The 20,889-nt window shown below is 39.5% G+C and overlaps 2 protein-coding genes across 2 annotated transcripts; both read left to right on the top strand.

Moving 5' to 3' along the window:
• Positions 1 to 4,979: 4,979 nt before the first annotated feature.
• Positions 4,980 to 6,754, top strand: LOC132999355 (ciliary microtubule inner protein 1-like). The gene is made up of 4 exons (XM_061069011.1): positions 4,980 to 5,038; positions 5,689 to 5,770; positions 6,076 to 6,174; positions 6,602 to 6,754. Exons 1-4 carry the CDS (start codon positions 4,980 to 4,982, stop codon positions 6,752 to 6,754), a joined length of 393 nt encoding a protein of 130 aa, XP_060924994.1.
• Positions 6,755 to 9,132: 2,378 nt separating this feature from the next.
• chmp4ba (charged multivesicular body protein 4Ba) lies at positions 9,133 to 19,623 on the top strand. Its single transcript, XM_061069004.1, has 5 exons — positions 9,133 to 9,564; positions 16,429 to 16,606; positions 16,861 to 16,975; positions 17,182 to 17,308; positions 17,404 to 19,623. The coding sequence occupies exons 1-5, from the start codon at positions 9,381 to 9,383 to the stop codon at positions 17,463 to 17,465; spliced, it is 666 nt and encodes a 221-aa protein (XP_060924987.1). The 5' UTR covers positions 9,133 to 9,380; the 3' UTR covers positions 17,466 to 19,623.
• The last annotated feature ends 1,266 nt before the right edge of the window (positions 19,624 to 20,889 follow it).

The following is a 20,889-nucleotide window of genomic DNA, read 5'->3' as shown; positions in this document are numbered from 1 at the left end:
TCGGTGTGGTAACCCCCCCCCCCCCCTCCCAGCAGCTGCAGTTGAACTTTGACCCACGTCACTAAATGATGTAAGTGACTGACTTACTGTTTATTGGCTGGAAGACAGAGGCTCGCCCTTGGTAGGTCAAAGGTCAGAGTGGGAAAAGTTTTGATGATCACGTTATTCCTTCATGATTTTTTATTTTACAGTGATAATTGTATTTTATTTGTATTACTTGCACTATAATGTGTTACATTTTGACTGTCCTTTTGTTGTTCCATTACACCTGTAAAGCACTTTGTTCAACCCAGTGGTTTTAAATGTGCTATATAAATAGAATTGACATTGACATTAAAGTGGCACAGTTCTCCATCGGCTTTTGCTTTGTCTTTCATTTTCCTCTGATGCCGCCTTTGATCTGATGCTCAGCTGTCAATCAAAGTAATCTAAAGTGAAGTTGACTTTTTACTCTGGTCCATCTCTGTTAACATGGAGGAGGTGGGTTTTATGACATCTGCTGCAGCCATTCAGACAAACGCTGGTCCTGACTAAAACCACGGCCCTGTTCATCATGTTGCGTTTTATCTATAATCCAACTATCCTGAAGGGAACTTCTTCATCTGACACAGATTATAAAATACTCAGAACGAGAACACACTGTCTCACTGTGGGAGGACATGTCCCATTTCGTTTCTGCTTTCTGCTTTTCCAAGAAACACTGAAAACTAAACTGGTCCAACAGTGAAAACCTGGATCGGGTGTTTGATGTTTAAGATGTTAAAGCTCAATTAGAGTCAGATAATTAAATTCGTATTTATTGTGATCGTCTGATTTGCTTTCCTTAGTTTCTGTCTTTTTACTTATTTCTGTATATGCAACATTATTATGTGTCACAGATTCAAAGATGCATTTTGACTTATTTCACCAGTGTCAGAACCCTGTTAGGTTTGTGTGTTGTACGTTAGCTTCTCTGTTACTGTGTTATTAAGTTGTAGAGGTTTTAAAACATTGGTATAAACATAAAGGCTCCTCTTGGCTTTTCAGAATCAACATAAATCACCTCCACAGACATTCACGGTTCAGCCTGTGAGGGAAATGTGACATTTTGATCATGCTCGATCTAATCATGTTAATTTCCCCTTTGATTGATCATGATTGTGTCTTGTTTTGCAGAATTGCCATGACAAACCTTTCCATCATTTCCTGAACAGTCGTCTCGATTGAGTAACGGATGATAAAAGGATCTTCAACCTTAAAGTCACTGGCAGACGTTTCTATTTAAATGGTCGATAATTACTCAGATAATGATTATATTAGAATTTTGGGGGTAATCTTGAATTCTGTAAGATCTCCTTTTCATTTTGAGTACATCTTTGCAAGTAACAAATATTTCTATGAAGGTTAATTAAACAGGGTTTTAAAATACCTGTAGCTGTGTACTTGTAAAGTCTGACCTGTCGTATCAAATACAAGAAAACCTTGAGCGTCTCACAGGATTGAAAACACGCTGGTTTATACTGCGACAATCAGTCGAGGATTTTCAGTAACCAACACACAACAAAACTTCCCGATAATGTTCAGATGAGATTCTTAGAAAACTGTGAAAGATTTTATTCATCAAGTATGACGTTACAAACAGAAACAACCTTTTATCTTCTGTCTCTATGTCGTAGATTTACACATTCTCAACTAAACTCTGATATTTTAAGAGCATATATTTTAAAACCAATGCAGTTTAAAGGTCTGCAGGTAATAAAAAAGAGTTATTCCATTGGTCCTGCACCACAGGAAGTGAACGTTTTATTCCACATTTCTTCTGAATTAAGCTCATAATACTTTCAACAAGAATCTCTGTGTTATAGTTCATTGAGAGGAGTTCCAGTGGTGTCTAAGTGTGTGTTCACAACAAGCAGCTCCCCTGCAGACTGGAGGTCACCACTGTGATGGCCACACACCAGAAGAAGAAAATCACAACAGCCGATATGCACCGATATTATAAAATAAGACCTTGAACAAAATTCTGTTTTTGCAGGATGACGTCAAACAGTCGTCTGCATTGAGAGCCCACTGTGTCTAAGATATGGATCAGTGTGTGTGTGTGTGTGTGTGTGTGTGTGTGTGTGTGTGTGGCTCAGAACATTTACGAGGCCCTCTCTGGAGAAAAACACTGATACGGCAGCGCTGACTGAACAACTTTCATCAGTGCAACTTGCTCAACAACAACTGATAATGGTGTTTTGTGAGCCACGTGTTTGTGCGTCTGTGCGTTAGCGTCGGACTGGTGCAGCAACATTGTTTGAAATATTTGTGTTGACTCAACTTTGACCTCACATGTACGTCAACGCACCTAACTCATACATCAACATGTCAGTCAATGCACTTCTACTTAAACATTGGGTAATATTTATAAAACAAAATAATAACTAAATTATTTCTATCTGAAGCACTGTCACATGTAAAAATGTGTATGAAAATACAATAAATAGAATATTGAACTGATGCAGTAAAGGTCAGCTTCACATTTCACATTTATATTCATGTTTTCATTCCCTGGTATAATAATAATAATTAACTTTATGTTGCAGGTTTCATCCATGAAACATTGAATCGAAAGTTGAATTTTCATAAAAATAGCAGAATAACAATATGAATGGAAAATAACATTCAAATAAAACCCGGTAACCGTTGTAGGGAAAAGTTAAGATAAGATGAAAAGCTTCTGTCCATTGTATTTTCGCTTCGCGTGATCAAAAATTAAAAGTTATTGTTCTGTCACCATCAACACACCTGTTGTTGTGTGAGAGCTGGCAGGACAAAGTGTTTCTCAGCTGTTAGGACATCCTCCGATATGGTTTATGTCTTCACTGTGTATGTTTAACCTGGGCTTATGCATTGGAAACCTCCAGTGCTTTAAAGTGTCAACTATAAACCAGCTCTGTGTTCAACCGGCAGGAGGAGATATCTTATCTCAGCTCCTTCTTGTTGACTTGTTTTTGTCGGTTTTGCAGCGGCTGCGATCGACGTGTTCACAAAACGGGACCGAGCTGAGAGAAACACGACTAAAGGACAGAGGTTTAGGATGCACACATGATCAGATTTCTTGTCTTTGTCCAAAAAGTTATTATATTTAATTAATTATCATCAATTAGAGCGTCAGAGTAGAGAGTAAACCTCATCGCAGGCCCAACAGTCTCCTTATGAAACCACATAATTGCACTGATTTCTTTTTGAAATCATCTTAGTTCTTAGAAAACTATCCAACTTTGGATAACATTTGACAAAAATCTTTATTTTTCTGTTTGCTCAATAATCATCATTGCTTTAGTGTGGATCATATAAAGTTAGTTTCTCTGCCGCAGCTGAGAAAAGAGAAACGTGTGAATAGAATCAAAGTTCGTCATTGCTGATAATCAGGCCTGAAAGACAGAGAACAGGAAAGAGAGAAAGTTGTGTGTTTAGAGAAAGTTGTGTGTCTTTCTGCTTCGACCTGCTCTCTGCAGTGTGTTTTTTCAAAACTTGCAGCAAACAGCAGCAGATGAGGTAACAGGTCCTGGTGAAACCTGATAACAGAGTAAATACGTCATCCGTGTGGTTCTTACACATGAGCACAAACAGTGAGTGAAAGTTACACAGTCAGAAAAGAACCGGCTCCAGTCTGAATCTTCCTCGTCCAGGTCTGGAAGAGTTCAGGACTTTATCAACTTTATCTGTCGGGAAAATACTTACATTTAAAATACTGTCATAAATAGTTTTGTAAAGAATCACGGATACTGATCACTAACAAAGATCACATCAGTTAAGATATGAGATTAAAACGATTTAAAACAAGAAGGTAAAAGGAGAAGTTTGTGGTCAAGTGTCAGCAGGTGGCGCTAAGATGGTCGTGAACCAGGAGGGTCGAGACTACTAGGAAAAATATTAAATATGATTACCTAAAATACTTTGATATACTATACTGACTTTGAATGAAGACATTTTATTTAAATAAGGTCTGAGGATTCACCTCTTCCACTGTTCTGAGTTTCCTTTTCGGACATTGTATCAGTATTCACACACACAGACCAAACCTTTATTCTTAATTTGATTTAATATTTATTTCTATTAATTTGAGAACATGAGAGTCAGAATTAAATGTGGCTGAAGTGCAGGAAGTTGAAGATGTGATCCTGACTGACAGTGATTCCACATACAGATCCTCTTTCATCCCCTATGATAACAACAATATTAACATTTTGCTATTTAAAAAAGTAACTGTGAAGACAGTCAGAGCTGTACCAAAGACTGATGCAGTCAATATTCCCTTTATTAGAGCACCACCATGTGGCTCTGTAATATAATGCAGTCTGGCAAAACAAATTTATAAGGCCACATTACTCTTAATGAGGGTCTAACCCTTATGGAAATATACCAAAGATTTCCATGGTAACTGAGGGTCAGTAAGAAGTTTCACCTGTTGATGGCTGACAAATTAAATAATCTAAATTTGGTTTAGTTGTGGTTTTCTAATTGTCATTTAAAATCCTCCATTAAAGGAAATAGTGTATGAAAATAAATTGAAACCTATATTTTATATAAATGTATATTGTTTGTGTTCTAGTTTACAATCATCTCACTTCGGTGTGTTAGCAGATTTTGTCCTAATTAGAGCAACAACACGCATAACTGGAAACACATAGTTGACCCAGAGACCCTCCAGTCACACTATCACTGTGGTAACACACACACACACACACACACACACACACACACACACACACACACACACACACACACACACACACACACGCACACACACTCACACACACTGGATGGAGGGGAGATATGTGTGCTTGAGTGAATTTCATCTCCATGACGACAGTAAACAGGTCCGACAGTGTGGCTTACACACAGGTGAAACATTAGCCAGGCAGAGAGGGAGACACCACACACACACACACACACACACACACACACACACACACACACACACAGAAACACACACACGCTGGTCAGGAAAGATGGCGGAGTCAAAGCGAACATCTGAACCCATCAACTTTGTGCATCAGGATGAAATCTGGTAAAATCTTAAACAATCTTTTACACAGTTGTGTGTTTGTGTTTGTGTCACATGCTGATCAACAACATGTGTTGAGTTTGATCAGAGGATCATGATGTTGACTGGATGTTTGAAACTGGGGATCATTGTTATTTCCTCTATTCACATCTTTTTTTACTGATATTCATGTAAAACAAACTGACTTTTTCCTCAAAGATACATAAACTATAATAGATCAAACTTTACATATCATGTTGTAAGAGTTGACTGTTGTAGAGAAAAGTTTCTTGTTTTAATAAAATGTTATTCAACGTTATAATGATTGTTGTTTTAATAAGATACATCACCTTAATGTGGAAAATGTTATTTATGAAGAAATGAAGATTAAATATAGAATCAAAAGTGTTTCTTTCAAAACTGAATAATTTCATAAATCTTTTAGAAAGTCGTCTCACCACAACGACAAACTACAAACATGTGTTGTCATGGTTACTGCACTATGTTGCCATCAGGGGTAACAGCCAGTTTCAATTGTGTGTGTGTGTGTGTGTGTGTGTGTGTGTGTGTGTGTGTGTGTGTGTGTGTGTGTGTGTGTGTGTGTGTGTGTGTGTGTGTGTGTGTGTGTGTGTGTGTGTGTGTGTGTGTGTGTGTGTGTGTGTGTGCGTGCACAGGAAAGCACACGTTAACATGGAGAAGGATTCAGCTGAAATCTGGCCCAACAAGTGGGGCTTCCTGACTGAGGTTTACAAAGAGGTGCACATACACACACACACACACACAAACACACACACAGACACACACACAGACATACGGACCCACCATGCAGACACACACATAGGCCCATCCATGTAGGTGTTATTTGATCAGAAACTACAGTAAAGAAATCATAAGAAGAGGAGACAAAATAATATTGAGATATTTTGAAAGAGACAATGAAAGTAACAATTCAACAATTTGTATACATCTATAAGTTCTGCATTCAAAGGTCAAGGTGCATAAGTATTGTAGGACTTTATTTACTTTATATTATTATAATTATAAACTGTCCCCTTACAAAGTACAAGCTGGAGAATGTGAAGCTGAAGACAAGCGTCCGAGTGGAGCCCCCCCCTCACCTGGTCCCACTGCCTGAGACCCCCCCAGAGAAATCCATCCAGGTGGGACATCTGTCTATCCATCTATCTATCTATCTATCTGGGTATCTATCTGTGTATCTATCTATCCATCTATCTATCCATCCATCCGTCTATCTATCTATCTATCTATCTATCTATCTATCTATCTATCTATCTATCTATCTATCTATCTATCTATCTATCTATCTATCTATCTATCTATCTATCTATCTATCTATCTATCTATCTATCTATCTATCTATCTATCTATCTATCTATCTATCTATCTATCTATCTATCTATCTATCTATCTATCTATCCATCCATCCATCCATCCATCCATCCATCCATCCATCCATCCATCCATCCATCCATCCATCCATCCATCCATCCATCCATCAATCCACCCCGCCCCCCTCTCTCTCTCTCATCCATCATCACAAACTTTCCCCCTGCTTCACTCCTCTAGGTTGGCCCCTCCCCTCCAGTCCCTCAGACAACTCAGGCTCTGATTGGCTGGCGTTCAGGCCGCTCCCATCTGCAACTGGAGAAGTACGGCCCGGTGCATCATGGGAGACGTAGTCTTCTGAAGGAGCTGGGCTGGCCTCTCGACGCTTGCTGAGTGGATGATTCCCCTAGTGGTCACTGCTGCTCATTGATGCTGCCTCAATAATCCATAATTATCAGTATGGATTATTATTGAATGTAGATTAAACAACATTAATGGAACATTAATATGATTGAGTGTTGATGTACAAACATGAAGGAGACTGTGTGTAGATGTTGGAAGTTATTCACTCTCTAACTGGATCTTGACTTTATATACAATAATAAGAATCATAGTAATCATAATCATAATACTAGAATTAACTGTTAAGTTTTGTGAATTGTGTAATTATAAAAAATACAGTATGTATATATATGATTATTGTTCATTTGTTTTACATTTTCTTACAAAAATTACAATATTATATATTATCATTATTATTATCAATATTAATATTATAGACAACCTTATTATTTAATATGATCCATGATCCTTTTGTTTGAACATGTGAAACCTTGTGTGATGTTAGCAAATAAAGAAGTAAAATCAGAAGTGTCTTGAGAAATTATAAAAATTATTTTATATATTATTTTATTTTATATTAAATAATAATATAGTGTATGATATGAAATTAAATGATATTTATTTTATCACATTATATTGTATGATTTTATATTATATGATATGATATTACATTTTATTTTATTAAATTAAATGATATTTTCTGACATTCTACAGACAGATTAATTGATAAATAGAAATGTTTGGCAGAAGATAGAAGATAAAAAACATGAATATGACTAATGGTAAAAAATGACTGATGGCGATACATAAATTAGGGACTTATTATTACTGTAATACAATATTATATATATTATCATTATTATTATCAATATTAATATTATAGACAACCTTATTATTTAAAATGATCCTTTTGTTTGAACATGTGAAACATTGTGTACAAAAGCATCTTGAGAAATTATAAAAATGATTTAATATATTATTTTATTTTATATCAAATTATAATGTAGTGTATGATATGATATGATATGATATTTTATTACATTATCTTGTTTTATTTTATATGATATGATATTACATTTTATTGTGCCATCGAGTTGACAATAAATGTAAAACAGCCAGAGTGATTATATTGAAACCAAGGCTTTGGTGTGTGACGCTTTGAATTGAATAAATTAATGAATTGTGTTCGTGATGCCAATACATAAATTATTAACTTATTAATATGGAGTCTGTCTTTATGGTACAATGGGGGGGGGGGTCAAAGGGGGAAGTGGAAAAAAATTGGGCAGAGGGTTGTGATGTGAACGTGCTTGTGTTACTAAGGACAACATGTAAATGTTACACGTAAAATATAGACAACATTTTATTCATTTGTATTTAAAAATTACAACTTTTCCACAGTGCTTGGTTTCAGGCAGTTTCTTTTTTGGCTTTGATCTCACCACATACGTCATCAACACAACTTCACAAACCTCTTTCTGGATTCACTCGACACGTGCTTCGACCCGGAAGGGCACGTCACCAGTGAATATAAAATGTTTGGCAGAAGACAGAAGATTAAAAACATGAATATGAATAATGGTAAAAAATTACTGATGGCGATACATAAAATAGGGACTTATTAATATGGTGTCTGTCTTTATGATACAATGTCGAGGGTCAAAAGTTAAATTGGAAACACATTAGGGCTGTGATGTGATTGTGCTTGTGTTACTAGGGACAACATGTAACACGTAAATATTTGGACATTTTATTCATTTTTATTAAAAAATAACAACTTTTCAAAGTGGTGGGTATCAGCATAGATATATATAAAGACTAGATATCTCGCTCGACGGAGCCGGACGTCACCACATGGCGGCCATCTTGTTGCGGGCAGCTCTCTCACCCATAACATTGTGTTGGTAGTGGTAAATAACCATAACTTGCTCAATTTTCAACCGATTTTAAAACGGTCTGGTTTGTTATAAACGTCAGAGATGTAGTTATGACACTGCATAAATTATAAAACTTTTTAGAAAATAACATAATTATTCATAAGTACAAAGTGTCATATCTACATCTCTTTCGTTTATAACAAACCAGACCGTTTCAAAATCGGTTGAAAATTGAGCAAGTTATGGTTATTTACCACTACCAACACCATGTTATGGGTGGGAGAGCTGCCCGCAACAAGATGGCCGCCATGTGGTGACGTTCGTCTCCGTTGGCCGGCAACGCGGCCGAGACATCTAGTCTTTATATCTATGGGTATCAGGCAGTTTCTTTTTTTTTGGCTTTGATCTCACCACATACGTCATCAACCCAACTTCACAAACCTCTTCCTGGATTAACTCGACACGTGCTTCGACCCGGAAGGGCGCGTCACCAGTGAATATAAAATGTTTGGCAGAAGACAGAAGATTAAAAACATGAATATGAATAATGGTCAAAACCCCCCGAAGGCTCCGTGTCGCGGTCACGCCTGAGTTACGTAACCTCGCTGACGTAATGACATCACGCGGCCTGCCTGCAAAGCGGAAGTGAGGAGGAGGAAAACAACAGCGGCGGCGGCGGCGGAGCAGACTCTCGGTCGTTGAGCTAAAGAGAGAAACCCTCACCGGACACGTCCACTCCACGGTCCCGGTAAAGTTCCTCCGGTTAGTCCACGGTGATCTCTAGCGGTTCCGGTTCCACGATGTCGTTAATCGCGAAGTTCTTCGGCGGCGGAGGGAAGGGTGGGAAGGCGCCCACCACCCAGGACGCGATCCAGCGGCTGCGGGAGACCGAGGAGATGTTGTCCAAGAAGCAGGACTTCCTGGAGAAGAAGATCGACCTGGAGCTGGCCACGGCCAAGAAGTACGGCACGAAGAACAAGCGAGGTGAGAGCACCCAGCTGCCGGAGTGCCTTCGAGCCACAGCCCGGGTGTGTTAGCATGCCAGGGGCTAGCTCCCGGAAGCTAACAGGGAAGTTCGCTCACCTGAAGTGTGAGTCCATGTTTAAATGTCTCCTGTGAGGACAGCAGCTGGGCGATCAGACCCGGAACCAGCCTAATGTCTCCCAGTGGAGACACATGAGACTATCACAGGAGGCTTCAGGCCTTTAAACTTCACTTTAGTCAAATAATACACATTAAAAGTTATTCAGAACTTACGGTTTACTCCCAACCGTCGTGTATATAGTTGGTTTTCTCGCTATGAGCAATGGTACTAGTTATAAACTGTGTGGTTAAAGTACTAGAGATCTGAGGTCGGGTATAAACCAATTTATACCTCAATGTTTGGATTGGTTCGTCCTTCAAGGTCCAGTTCGTTAGAATTGGGTGAAAGGATCTGTTGGAGGTAATTAATTAATTAAAGTAAAATAATCCTTGTGATGTTTTCACTAGTGTGTTTTGTCTAAATTGTACTAGTTGTTATCGTCTTTGTATATTCTTTATATTCAAATACTTTATATTTACTCCTATGACAACAGGTTCTCTTTAAAAGTTATTCAGAACATACGTTTTACTCCCAACCGTCGTGTATATAGTTGGTTTTCTGGCTATGATCAATGGTACTAGTTATAAACTGTGTGGTTATAGTACTAGAGGTCGAGTATAAACCAAGTTATACCTCAATGTTTGGATTGGTTCGTCCTTCAAGGTCAAGTTCGTGAGAATTGGGTGGAAGGATCTATTGGAGGAAATTAATTAATTAAAGTAAAATAATCCTTGTGATGTTTACACTAGTGTGTTTTGTCTAAATTGTACCAGTTGTTATCGACTTTGTATATTCTTTATATTTAAAATACTTTATATTTACTCCTATGACAACTGAAGCCACCACAGGTTCTCTTTTAAAAGTTATTCAGAACTTACATTTTACTCCCAACCGTTGTGTATAGTTTGTTTTCTCCCTATGATCAGTGGTAATAGTTATAAACTGTGTGGTTATAGAACTAGAGATCTGAGGTCGGGTATAATTCAGATAATTGGGATAATTGAGATGTGCCAATTATGATCTATTGGAGGAAATTGGACATAAAATAATCCTTGTGATGTTTTCACTAGTGTGCTTCGTCTAAATTCTACCAGTTGTTGTCGTATTTTTAAATTCATTATATATAAATACTTTACGGAGGCAGTCTTGTTTTTGACAGTAGTCCAGCGTGTGACAACTGAAGCCACCACAGGTTCTCTCTCTTATTTGGAAGTTCAGCTGCAACAGGAAACCTCACCACTAGATGTCACTAAACTCCACACACTGAACCTTTTTAAGGTCATTAATCCATATTAATCAAGCACCAACCCGCGAGTTAGATTTTATATTAGTTGTTTGCTCTGTGAAAAGTGACGTCAGGTCTTCTTATCTTTCATCTGACCTGTACCTGGTACAGGGATGGGCCGGGACCAGTATACGACTTTACAACCCACGGCAGATTAAGGTTTACGCCACATCAAGTTTAAATGTTTTGATTCAAGTCTGTGAAAACGATATTAAGGTAGGATGTTGATCTCCTGAGTCACAGCAGCGTTGTAAGACCTGAAAAACCGAAGAATGTAATGTGCCGTGAAGTGACACCTGCAGCTCCCTGGACTGTGCACACGGCCGAGCCTCGGTGATAAAAGAAGCTCAGGCGCGTTGGAGGTATCAGTCATCCTGATCTTTAGATGACTCTAATAGTCAGTCAGTTGATATATTAATAAATATAATAAAGATAAAGAAGAATACTGGTCTATGTTTTACAGTTTCCTGAGTCGTGGTTAATTTGTCTGCGTGTGGTTTTCCTCCACCACGGAAGTTATGTTTTCATTTGCCTGTTTGTCTGTCTGTTACGTGACCGCATTAAACAAAACGTTTTGGTGCAGGTGCAGATCACAACGGAAAAATTCATGCATGTGTAGGGGACGTATGTCTATCATTGTGTATGTACAACGTTGTACCAGTTGCTTGACTTTTAAGGGACTTTTCGGCCTGGGTGGAGTTCTGCCCTTGTCTGAGTGCTGTTCTCGTTAATGTTAATGCAGTGACCGGCTGAAAGCTTTGTGGTCTTTGCCGTGCTATTGTTATTTGCCAGATACATCTGTTCTCCATTCAGCTGCTTTGTTTTTCCTGTAGTGCATCGTGTTACTTCTTCCTACTGCATATGGAGATCAGATCCCAGTGTGATAATAAGGCAGAGTTTCAGTGCCAGGCATAAATGTAAACATGTGATCTAATGTATTTCTCTATGTAAAAATCTCCACCCGTTCTAAGTGGAGTATGAGGCTGGAGACATTTAAATGCTGCATGAAAAGCTTTGTCATGCTGGACAGGCTTTCTCCCTGCATTAGCATCGCACTGTATCACTCATGCCATTTGTTAGGTTTAATTGAGTGTTCAAACCCTTCCGTCGTATCGTAAAGCGTTTACTGCCCATGTGGGCTGACGTGTGACCCACTGTGCAGACAGAAGAGCTGGAGGGCCAGAATGTGTTTTCAGGAATTTATCAGCAGAATCAAAAAAACATTCTTCCAGAAATCTCTTGTTAGTTTGGATCTGGGTCCAAAGCAGAGCCGAACTCTGTGGTGGTCCTGCTCAGCCGGTGCATGCTGGGATATCCCCTCATAACCATGAACAGAATTATAGGCGATTATGATCAACGATGGTCCCTCACACTTGTTAGAGAGGCAGAGGTTCCACAGCAGATCCTGTCTAATGAAAGAAACAACTGACAACTTCTCTGGTGCAAGGATGGGACACGGGCCAAGAAATAATCCATCACACTTTGGGGAGGATCCAGTCTTTGTCACTTTCTATACCATTGTGCGACAGGGCGACTGTTGGGCCTTGGCAGAGGAATGCACTCCACTAAACGCCATTCTCGTTTTAGCTGCCGTTGGCAGGACTTGTCATTCTAACTTTAGGGAGTCAACCCTCTTCAGATTAAGCAGCAGGTATTTTTCCCGACTGACGAAGCAGGAACTGGATGCCTCGACATTACGTTCCTTCAGCTGCGGCTCCGGCTGTGGTCAGGCTGTTAAATCTGCTTTTCAGTGACACAGCACTTGCCATCGCCCAACCAGCAGAGGAGAGAGAAAAATCATTTGATGTATTTGCTAAGTGTGGCTGGTGTTAGTGGTCTGTGAGAGCTCGGCATAGCTGTGCCACAGCCCAGCACTTCTGTTTAGTTTTAACAAGTAAGAAAGAAGAAATCAAACATGAAATCACACAATGTTCTCTGAGAAATCAAGAACAACAACCAATCCTGCAATGTTTACGTTATGCGCTCTACATGGTCCTGTCATAGCCTACATCATTCATCACTAAGAGAATTACCAAAGAGTTCACCCTTTGTTTCGGTTGGATAAAAGTTACTCTGATATTTTTGGCCACAGTATTCGACGCATGCAAATATGACACTGTACTTTCCAGCTGCGGTTGCTAAGAGATCCACGACGCAGCCACAGAACCTGATTCTCAACATAGTTCTTCCCTGTCACTTGTTGTCCCGCTAGCTAGCTGGCACATGATATGCACGCAATCCATATGTTTTGTAGTAAACATACCACACCTATAAGAGCATCTGCATACCCGGTCCTTTCAGGGCTTGTTGTGTCTACATTTTACAACCATTCACATTCTTCGCATATTTTTCACCTCAGCTCTTTTAGCTTTGTTTATAATTTTCCACTCTTGAGTTCTCCTCCTAACTACAAGCGGGAAGCAGTTGGTAAACAACAGGAGAAAGACATTATGGTGAGGAAATGACGATGTTGCAGCTCATACAGTTTCTAAACAGCATGTGCCAGTACAACAACATGTCGTAACATGTTCAAACTGCCTTAGACAACTCCTTTTATGTTCATGCCATGGATTCAATTCTCCAAAGTGGCAGTAACAACGATCAGGATTCATGCAGCTCTGACTTTTCCTTTTAGCAGAGTTCTTGGAAGCGACATCCCATAAAACTTTCTGTAAAAGTGTACGTCTGTAAACACAGAGACAGTGAGTGCTGAGTAATTCCTCTGGAAAGCAGCTCTGCAATCCAAATAATCTGATCGTCATTTGTGATGTTGGGTAACAATGTTATCAGTCCAGGAATAGAGCCAGGCCATGATATAATCTAATGAAACTGCAACTGTCAGCTGCAGTCTGGCTCCTGGTGGACCAGACCAGCCTCATGCAGCCGTTTAGATAAAGGTGTGTGTGTGTGTGTGCTAGCTACACTGCTAACAACATGCTAAAATGACATCGCTAACAAGCTGATTTTAAAGGGGTACGAATATTTTCATGATCTTAGTTAGGTGTGTTTAAGTTAAGATCATCAGCACAATCCCAGAGTACAGGTGCAGTATTTGGCCATCAACCAAATAATTAGATTTAATATCCTTTTGACCTGTTGATGGCACCACATGAGAAATCAAGTGGTTAGCAAAGTTCCTCTAAAGTGTATTTTATTGGTGGACTGATAGATCGCTCTGTCATCGCTATAGACACAAACACAAACTAGCAATTAAGTAGCGCTTAAATGTCACTTACTTATAGCACTTTGTAGTTTTGCTTTATTTTTGAAGAAATTGTACTTTCTTGATTCTTGTTGTTCTGGGTTTGTACCCTCGGGGTTTAATGGACTTATTGTAAGTAGCTTTGGATAAAAGCCTCAGCTAAATGAAATGTAATGTAATATAAAGCTGGCATGGCCTAAAGTTTCTGTGTTCTTACCGTTGTCTCTTTTGGATCATTAAGTAAATCAATTTTCGCGGAGAAGGCTGTGTTTATGACCTAGACTGTCGCCAGCCACCAGGGGGCAATTCAGATGATTGTGCGTCACTGTTGGAAAGCTGCCGTGTCGCCTTTCTCGTATCTATTTAAAGTTTATGTCACAAATACCGTATCTTGTTTACTTGGGTGTGTCACGTGGATTGAGGGTTTAATAGAGAAAATATCATTTGGATAGGGAAACTGTTGCTGTGGTATCTAAAGTAGTTCCTTATAGCTGTGCACATACGTTTAAATGTTTCTGCTGTATTTCCAGTTATAAAGTATCTGAGTCAGATAACAGCTGGAGTTCTCACAGCCAGACCATCTCCACTGTAGGTCAGGAGTTATTTCACTTCCCTGTTTCTGCTCACGAGGGTCACACAGCAAGTATGAAATATCCTAATCTTAAACAAAACCGAAACCTAATCTTAACCACCTCTTAATTTTGATCTTTAAAAATCTAAACCTGATTCTATAATCTTCCAATCTGGAGTCTGAACCGTAGTCCACACACGTTTCAGATCAAACGATCTCACTCTTCACATATGACTCAGCAGGTTTCTGCAGGGTTCCTACGGTCATGAAAAACCTGGAAGAGTCATGGAATTGTAAAATGTGTATTTCCAGGCCTGGAAAAGTCATGGAAAACAATAACATCCAAAAAGTTTTGGAAAAGTCATGGAAATTTGTTATATTCATATTTTCATGTCGTTCATTTACGCTGAGTTTTCAAATAATTCATGTGCTTTTAAAGAAATATGCTCAAAATATAAGCAGGCATACTTGGGTTTGTGTCATTTAAGGTATACTGTATGCCTTGGAATTCTCATTGTTAGTTTAAATACTACATTTTGTCACTTTTTCACATATACAGTACACCGAGATTTCACAAAATGTCTGGTCATGGGAATTTGGTTTAAAGTTATTGAAAAGTCATGGAAAAGTCATGGAAATCCATTGGTCAAAATGTGTATGAACCCTGTTTCTGTCACCAGCTCCCTTGATGAGGTGAAGTTTCCATGTTGGCACCTGAGGGGAATTCCCTGTGACCTGGTTTTGTAATTGCTGTTGTAACCACGCAAAGAGCAGACACACACTACACTACTATTCAACATCCAATCTGACGGCGACCTCTGCTCCGGATCTGTCTATCGCAGGTGGTTCCAACCAGAGTAGACTGACCGACCTGAAACTGCCCGACTGAAGCATGCTGTGTGTTTGGGGGCAGCTTGGACGGGGTTTTATCAGATTAGGAGACTCCTGCTTCATCAGGACAAACACAGCGTCTCAACAGTTCAATCGGTTCAGCCAATCCCAAAGTCCGCCGGAGATAACCTCATCTTCTGGTTTCTAAAATCAGTATCTGCTCAGTGTCCAGGAGAAATGTTCCAGAAACACCAGAAAATGTGTCTCTCTTCTAGCTCTTGTGTACTTTTACTGCAAAATCTCTCAACCTTTTACCTGTCTTAGAAGGTAACAAAGGTCCAATACTGATGTACAAATATAGATATTAAAATTGAAGTGATTCGTAAGATGCCATTATCAGACTTTTATTACAAAGTTTGTAATTGATGCTTGATATTTTGACAGTTTAACCATATATTTAATAACAAATAACTATAATTGGAAAGGAAACACAATTTCAATCACACATACAGAATTTGAAAATGTAAATACACATCTGTAACATATATTAGTAAAGTAAAATTAAAATACATTTTAAAAGCTTTCGCAAACCACCGATACGATATGTCCGTGAAAGACATTTATCTATCGGCCGAAAAACCAGTAAATTGGTCAAGTACTACCTCAGTAAATATATAACAACTACTCTCAATATAACAAAGATAATTAATTGTGACTTATTTACCTCTGAATGCTTGAAGTTGGTGTCAGTCGTGGTTATTAAAGAGTTGAGCATGAGCCGGGGTTCAGTCTCACATGTCTCCATCCAACCTCTTCACCTCAGCAGGAGTGTCTGCTGTCATGTGAACTCACTCTGTCTCTTTCTTTCTGTGCAGGCGCTCTACAGGCCTTGAAGAGAAAAAAGCGTTATGAGAAGCAGCTGGGTCAGATTGACGGGACGTTGTCCACCATCGAGTTCCAGAGGGAGGCTTTGGAGAACGCTAACACCAACACAGAAGTGCTTAAGAACATGGGCTTTGCCGCCAAGGCACTGCAGGGTGCACACCAACACATGTAAGAGAGACATTTCCGAAGTAGTTGTGAATTTGCAAGGAATATTCCAAAAAGAAAACCTATGCATGAACTCAGATGTCCTTCAAAGTCATGATGTCTACTTTTTTTGTCTCGTCCCTTTTTTGTCCCTTTATATTCTCCTATGGTGACCAAAGAATAGAAATTGACCACCACTGTTTTATATTGAGACAAGCTTGTTTTCATGCCTACGTTTACATGTTTTCTGTCTTTCTCTCTGTCTTCCTTATTCACAGGGACATAGACAAAGTAGAAGATTTGATGTCGGACATCACAGACCAGCAGGAATTAGCTCAGGAGATCTCTGATGCCATTTCCAGACCAGTCGGCTTCGGAGAAGAGTTTGATGAGGTGAGAAAATTGAGAAATACGCCTGAAGTTGAGGTTTTACTTCTCAAAATTATCTTCTCCATTTTAAACTAATAAACCAAATAAACCCCAGTAGGGTGGAGTTCCAACTATATCTAAAAAAACATTAAGTTGATTGTTGGAGCTAGGCGGAGGTGAGCGCTCTACATATTTGAAGTTCGTTTACTGATCCTTCTGTGTGTGTTCAGGATGAACTCATGGCTGAGCTGGAGGATCTGGAACAGGAAGAGCTGGACAAAAATCTTCTGGAAATCCAAGAAACAGACGATGTCCCTCTGCCCAGCGTACCATCTACATCTCTCCCTGCAAGACCAGGTACTTCATGGAACTTAAAGAATAGAATTTGTTCCACATCAATAACATCTGCCGGAGAAATTTAATTTTATCATCTGTCTCTGTTTATTTTTTAGCCAAGAAGAAGGAGGAAGACGAAGACGACTTCTCGGAACTCGAGGCCTGGGCAGCTAACTAAGCTAGCTTGCCATTCCAGCTAGCTAGCGCCCTTCTCCGGTCTGTTTCTGTGCTGCCAGACTGGTCCCAACATCTGGAGGACAGACAGAGACTCTGGGCTCCTGAGCTTGCTGCTCTGTCTTAAAGTCGACATCCCAATATCTAACCATACCCCAGCCCTGAAGTATGCACTTGTGCTGATGTGAACCCGGGCTGTTCTCTTCAAATTAATGTTATAATAAGAATCTCTTTGCTCCACCTGCACACTCCTCTGTATCTAAAGGGCATCGAGCATGAAAAGTAAATGTCGTGCCCTCACAGCCTGTGGTTATGATTATCAAAATGCTCTTTTTAAGAAAAAGAGTGCACGAATGAGCACTTAGGGCCGGAGCTTGCAAGTGCATACTTCTAGGGAAGGGTGTGTGGAGGAACACGACAATGCTTGTTTCTGGGAGGAATGTGAAAAAAATAATCAAAAGATGTGTGGGAAGAAAAATCAAAAACTGAAAGACGACGTGACTCGGCCATTTCTCTGCTTCCTGTGCTGTCGTGTCTCTGCTCTTCTGAGATGGTGACGACAACCTTCATCCACACCATCTCTGCTAAATCTCAACGAAAAGGATTCACGATGAAAGTGGGACCTTCTCATTGAAACGTCACTGTCAAACCACAAAACAACACATCACAGATATGTAACAGTGCAGTTAAACATCTGGTTATTAGAGAATCTGTCAGCCATATCTCACACTGCCGAAGAGCCCCCCGGGCAACTTCTTGTTTACTTATCTAGGGCCATGTTGGTCCAACCACTTACAATACTAAAATGTTGTGTGAGGAGAGAGTAAAAATAGATTAAAAACGTTTAGAGTACCAGTGATGCCAGTGCTCTGGTTCCACTGAGGAGCCTTAACCACCATGGTCCCATTTGCCAAACATTGAAAAAGTGAAAAACGGTTCAGTCACGATTCTGAGTGGATATTAGAAGCTTTCAACCTCATTTTCCGAAGCAACTGATGCTCATGCTAACGTGCTAATGCTCGACTTTGCCAGAGACTTTGGTTTCTAAACTGTAAATCAAGTCGATGACACTGGCCGATTAGAGCAGCAAAAATTAATTAAAAGAGTAATTTGCTCTGTATATTGTTTTGGTAAATATTCCACCACAAAAGCAAAAATTAGACAAAATCTAGATAACTAATTTTCTTTGATAATCCTGTAAAATCCTGATCTGACCCCGGAGAACTTCAAAATAAGATTGATTTGATGAATTGATTTTCTAGGTACAAAATCAGACGTTATTATTCTTATATTAGGACAGTTTATACATTGCTGTCAAGATGGTGCAGGTACGAGTGGCCGCTAGAGGACACATTACAATGCTTCTGTTTGTGAATAAGAAATTGCGAGGTGCCGACTCCCTCTTCTGTGGTTTCACAGTGACGTCTCTGAGAGAATCCCACAGGGGTTGAATTGTAAAGGTTCCGGGTGTGAGTGATGTTTCCTCAGCCCCTTGACACAGTGACCTCCTGTGAATATTACGTCAACTCGAGACGGTGACCTGGAATTTCCTTTTTTTTTTTCTTCCTTATTTTACTATTAACTCACCTGTAGTGAAAAACGTTTGATTTGAACATTGAACAACACACGTGACATGTGTTGGCCCTCATGGAGAAATGAGGCTTTGAGCGAGTCCAGCTTCTGCTCACCGCCCTGCTACTTATGCTGTAAAACCACACTTCCCTCCTCCCATCTGCAAACACATTTATGCATGGACGGACTGAGGTCGGCCCAGAATCCAACAGCTGGTTGAGTGTGAACATATTTTTAAAAAAGGAGCAATTATAAACTTTTCTCATTTTTGTAACGCTAAATCACCAAGTCAGCGGGTCGACCTCAACCCTTTATATTTAACAACAAACTATCGAAAAGAAGTGTAGATATGATGCCAATGGAGTTTGTTTTTCTTTTTCCTGTGTGTGTGTGTTTTGGCTCAAATATTACTCATGTGCTATCTGGCTGTTCAGAAACAGTGTGACCAGTAGCCAGTTCTGCTCAGAGCTCTACAAAGGGTTGGACATCGGAGATCGTTTTTCCCCGTGTGGCAACCATGTTGCTCTGTGACTGTTGTCAATGTTGGGTTGTATACACTTTATCTTAATAAAGTTGGGATTTAATGCAAACCTCAGCAGTGTCTCATCTTTACCATAGACTGTTTGTACAAGGAGAGTCTGGGTTTGGAAACCCGCCGATGCTAAAGTGCCTGAATGCTCAATCTGTAGTTTAAGTTGTGTTTTTTTTAAATTAGAACATGAAACACTTGATTTTGGGGCGTGGATATCATGTGAGTGACAGCTTGCTTCGTCCAATGGGTGCAGGTCACAGGTGTAGCTGGGAATGCAGTGTTTTCAAGCTCTCATTTCCGCTCCGCCCCCTGCTCCTCCATATATGGTTATGTCTAGTTTTACATAAAACTCACAGTATAGAAGTATGTGTCTGTGAAACAAACATCATTTAGGTTATCAGACCACTTCCTTTTTTCAATTATGTTTCTACCACAAGAACTGAACAATCATTTAGGATTGTTCAGTTCTTGGCGGAGGAAGTTCCTAAGTTATTCATTGTGGATTAATTATATACGTGAGAGATAAAAAGGCTTAAATAAATAATAAACAGCAGGATTTTGGCAAAATAATTCCACTTGAGAATTTGTATTCAATTGAAATGTTTCAAATCCGAAAACAAATGTGACAATGACGTGTTTCCTGCACATGTCCACTATGAACACTTGAGTCCACCGCTCTCCAGAGTGTGAGACTCGAACCCAGCACCCGTCAGACTGCTGAGTCGACAACCCGCTGTTGTCCAGAACAAGCAGCTTGAAACATGTTCTTAAATTAGCTGCAGTGTTGAATTTCTGCCAGTGAGCAGAGTTCAGTCACTTCAACATGAGGCTGTCACTCAGTCCCTGTGTTACTACGCTTCTTATTCACCCGAGACTTTTCATTTACCTGCTGTACACTGACATTCATGCTACTCGGACATGTCATCCAGTACTACTGTGCATTATCTTTAATGTGGGTTTTGGTGCAGCTGGTTGAAGGTGTCATATAAGCAGTGGTGGGGAGTAACAAAGTAGAAATACTTCGTTACTGTACTTAAGTAGATTTTCCCTATATCTGTACTTTACTTGAGTATTTATTTTCCTGACGACTTTTTACTTTTACTCGTTACATTTGAACAAAAATATGTGTACTTTCTACTTCTTACAATGTCAAACTGGCTCGTTACTTGAGCAGCGGAGGTTGGCGCAACGTGCACCTCTCTCTCTCTCTCTCTCTCTCTCTCTCTCTCTCTTCTAGGGTTCAACATTTGTAAAATTATACATTATATACATTATATTCATATTGTTGTTATAATTTTTCAGTCAGTTGAGATAAATCTTGAGG

Source organism: Limanda limanda, chromosome 4, assembly GCF_963576545.1.
Source record: "Limanda limanda chromosome 4, fLimLim1.1, whole genome shotgun sequence".
NCBI lineage: Eukaryota > Metazoa > Chordata > Actinopteri > Pleuronectiformes > Pleuronectidae > Limanda > Limanda limanda.
The sequence above is the reverse complement of the archived record's forward strand: the minus strand, read 5'-3'. Positions and strand labels throughout refer to the sequence as shown.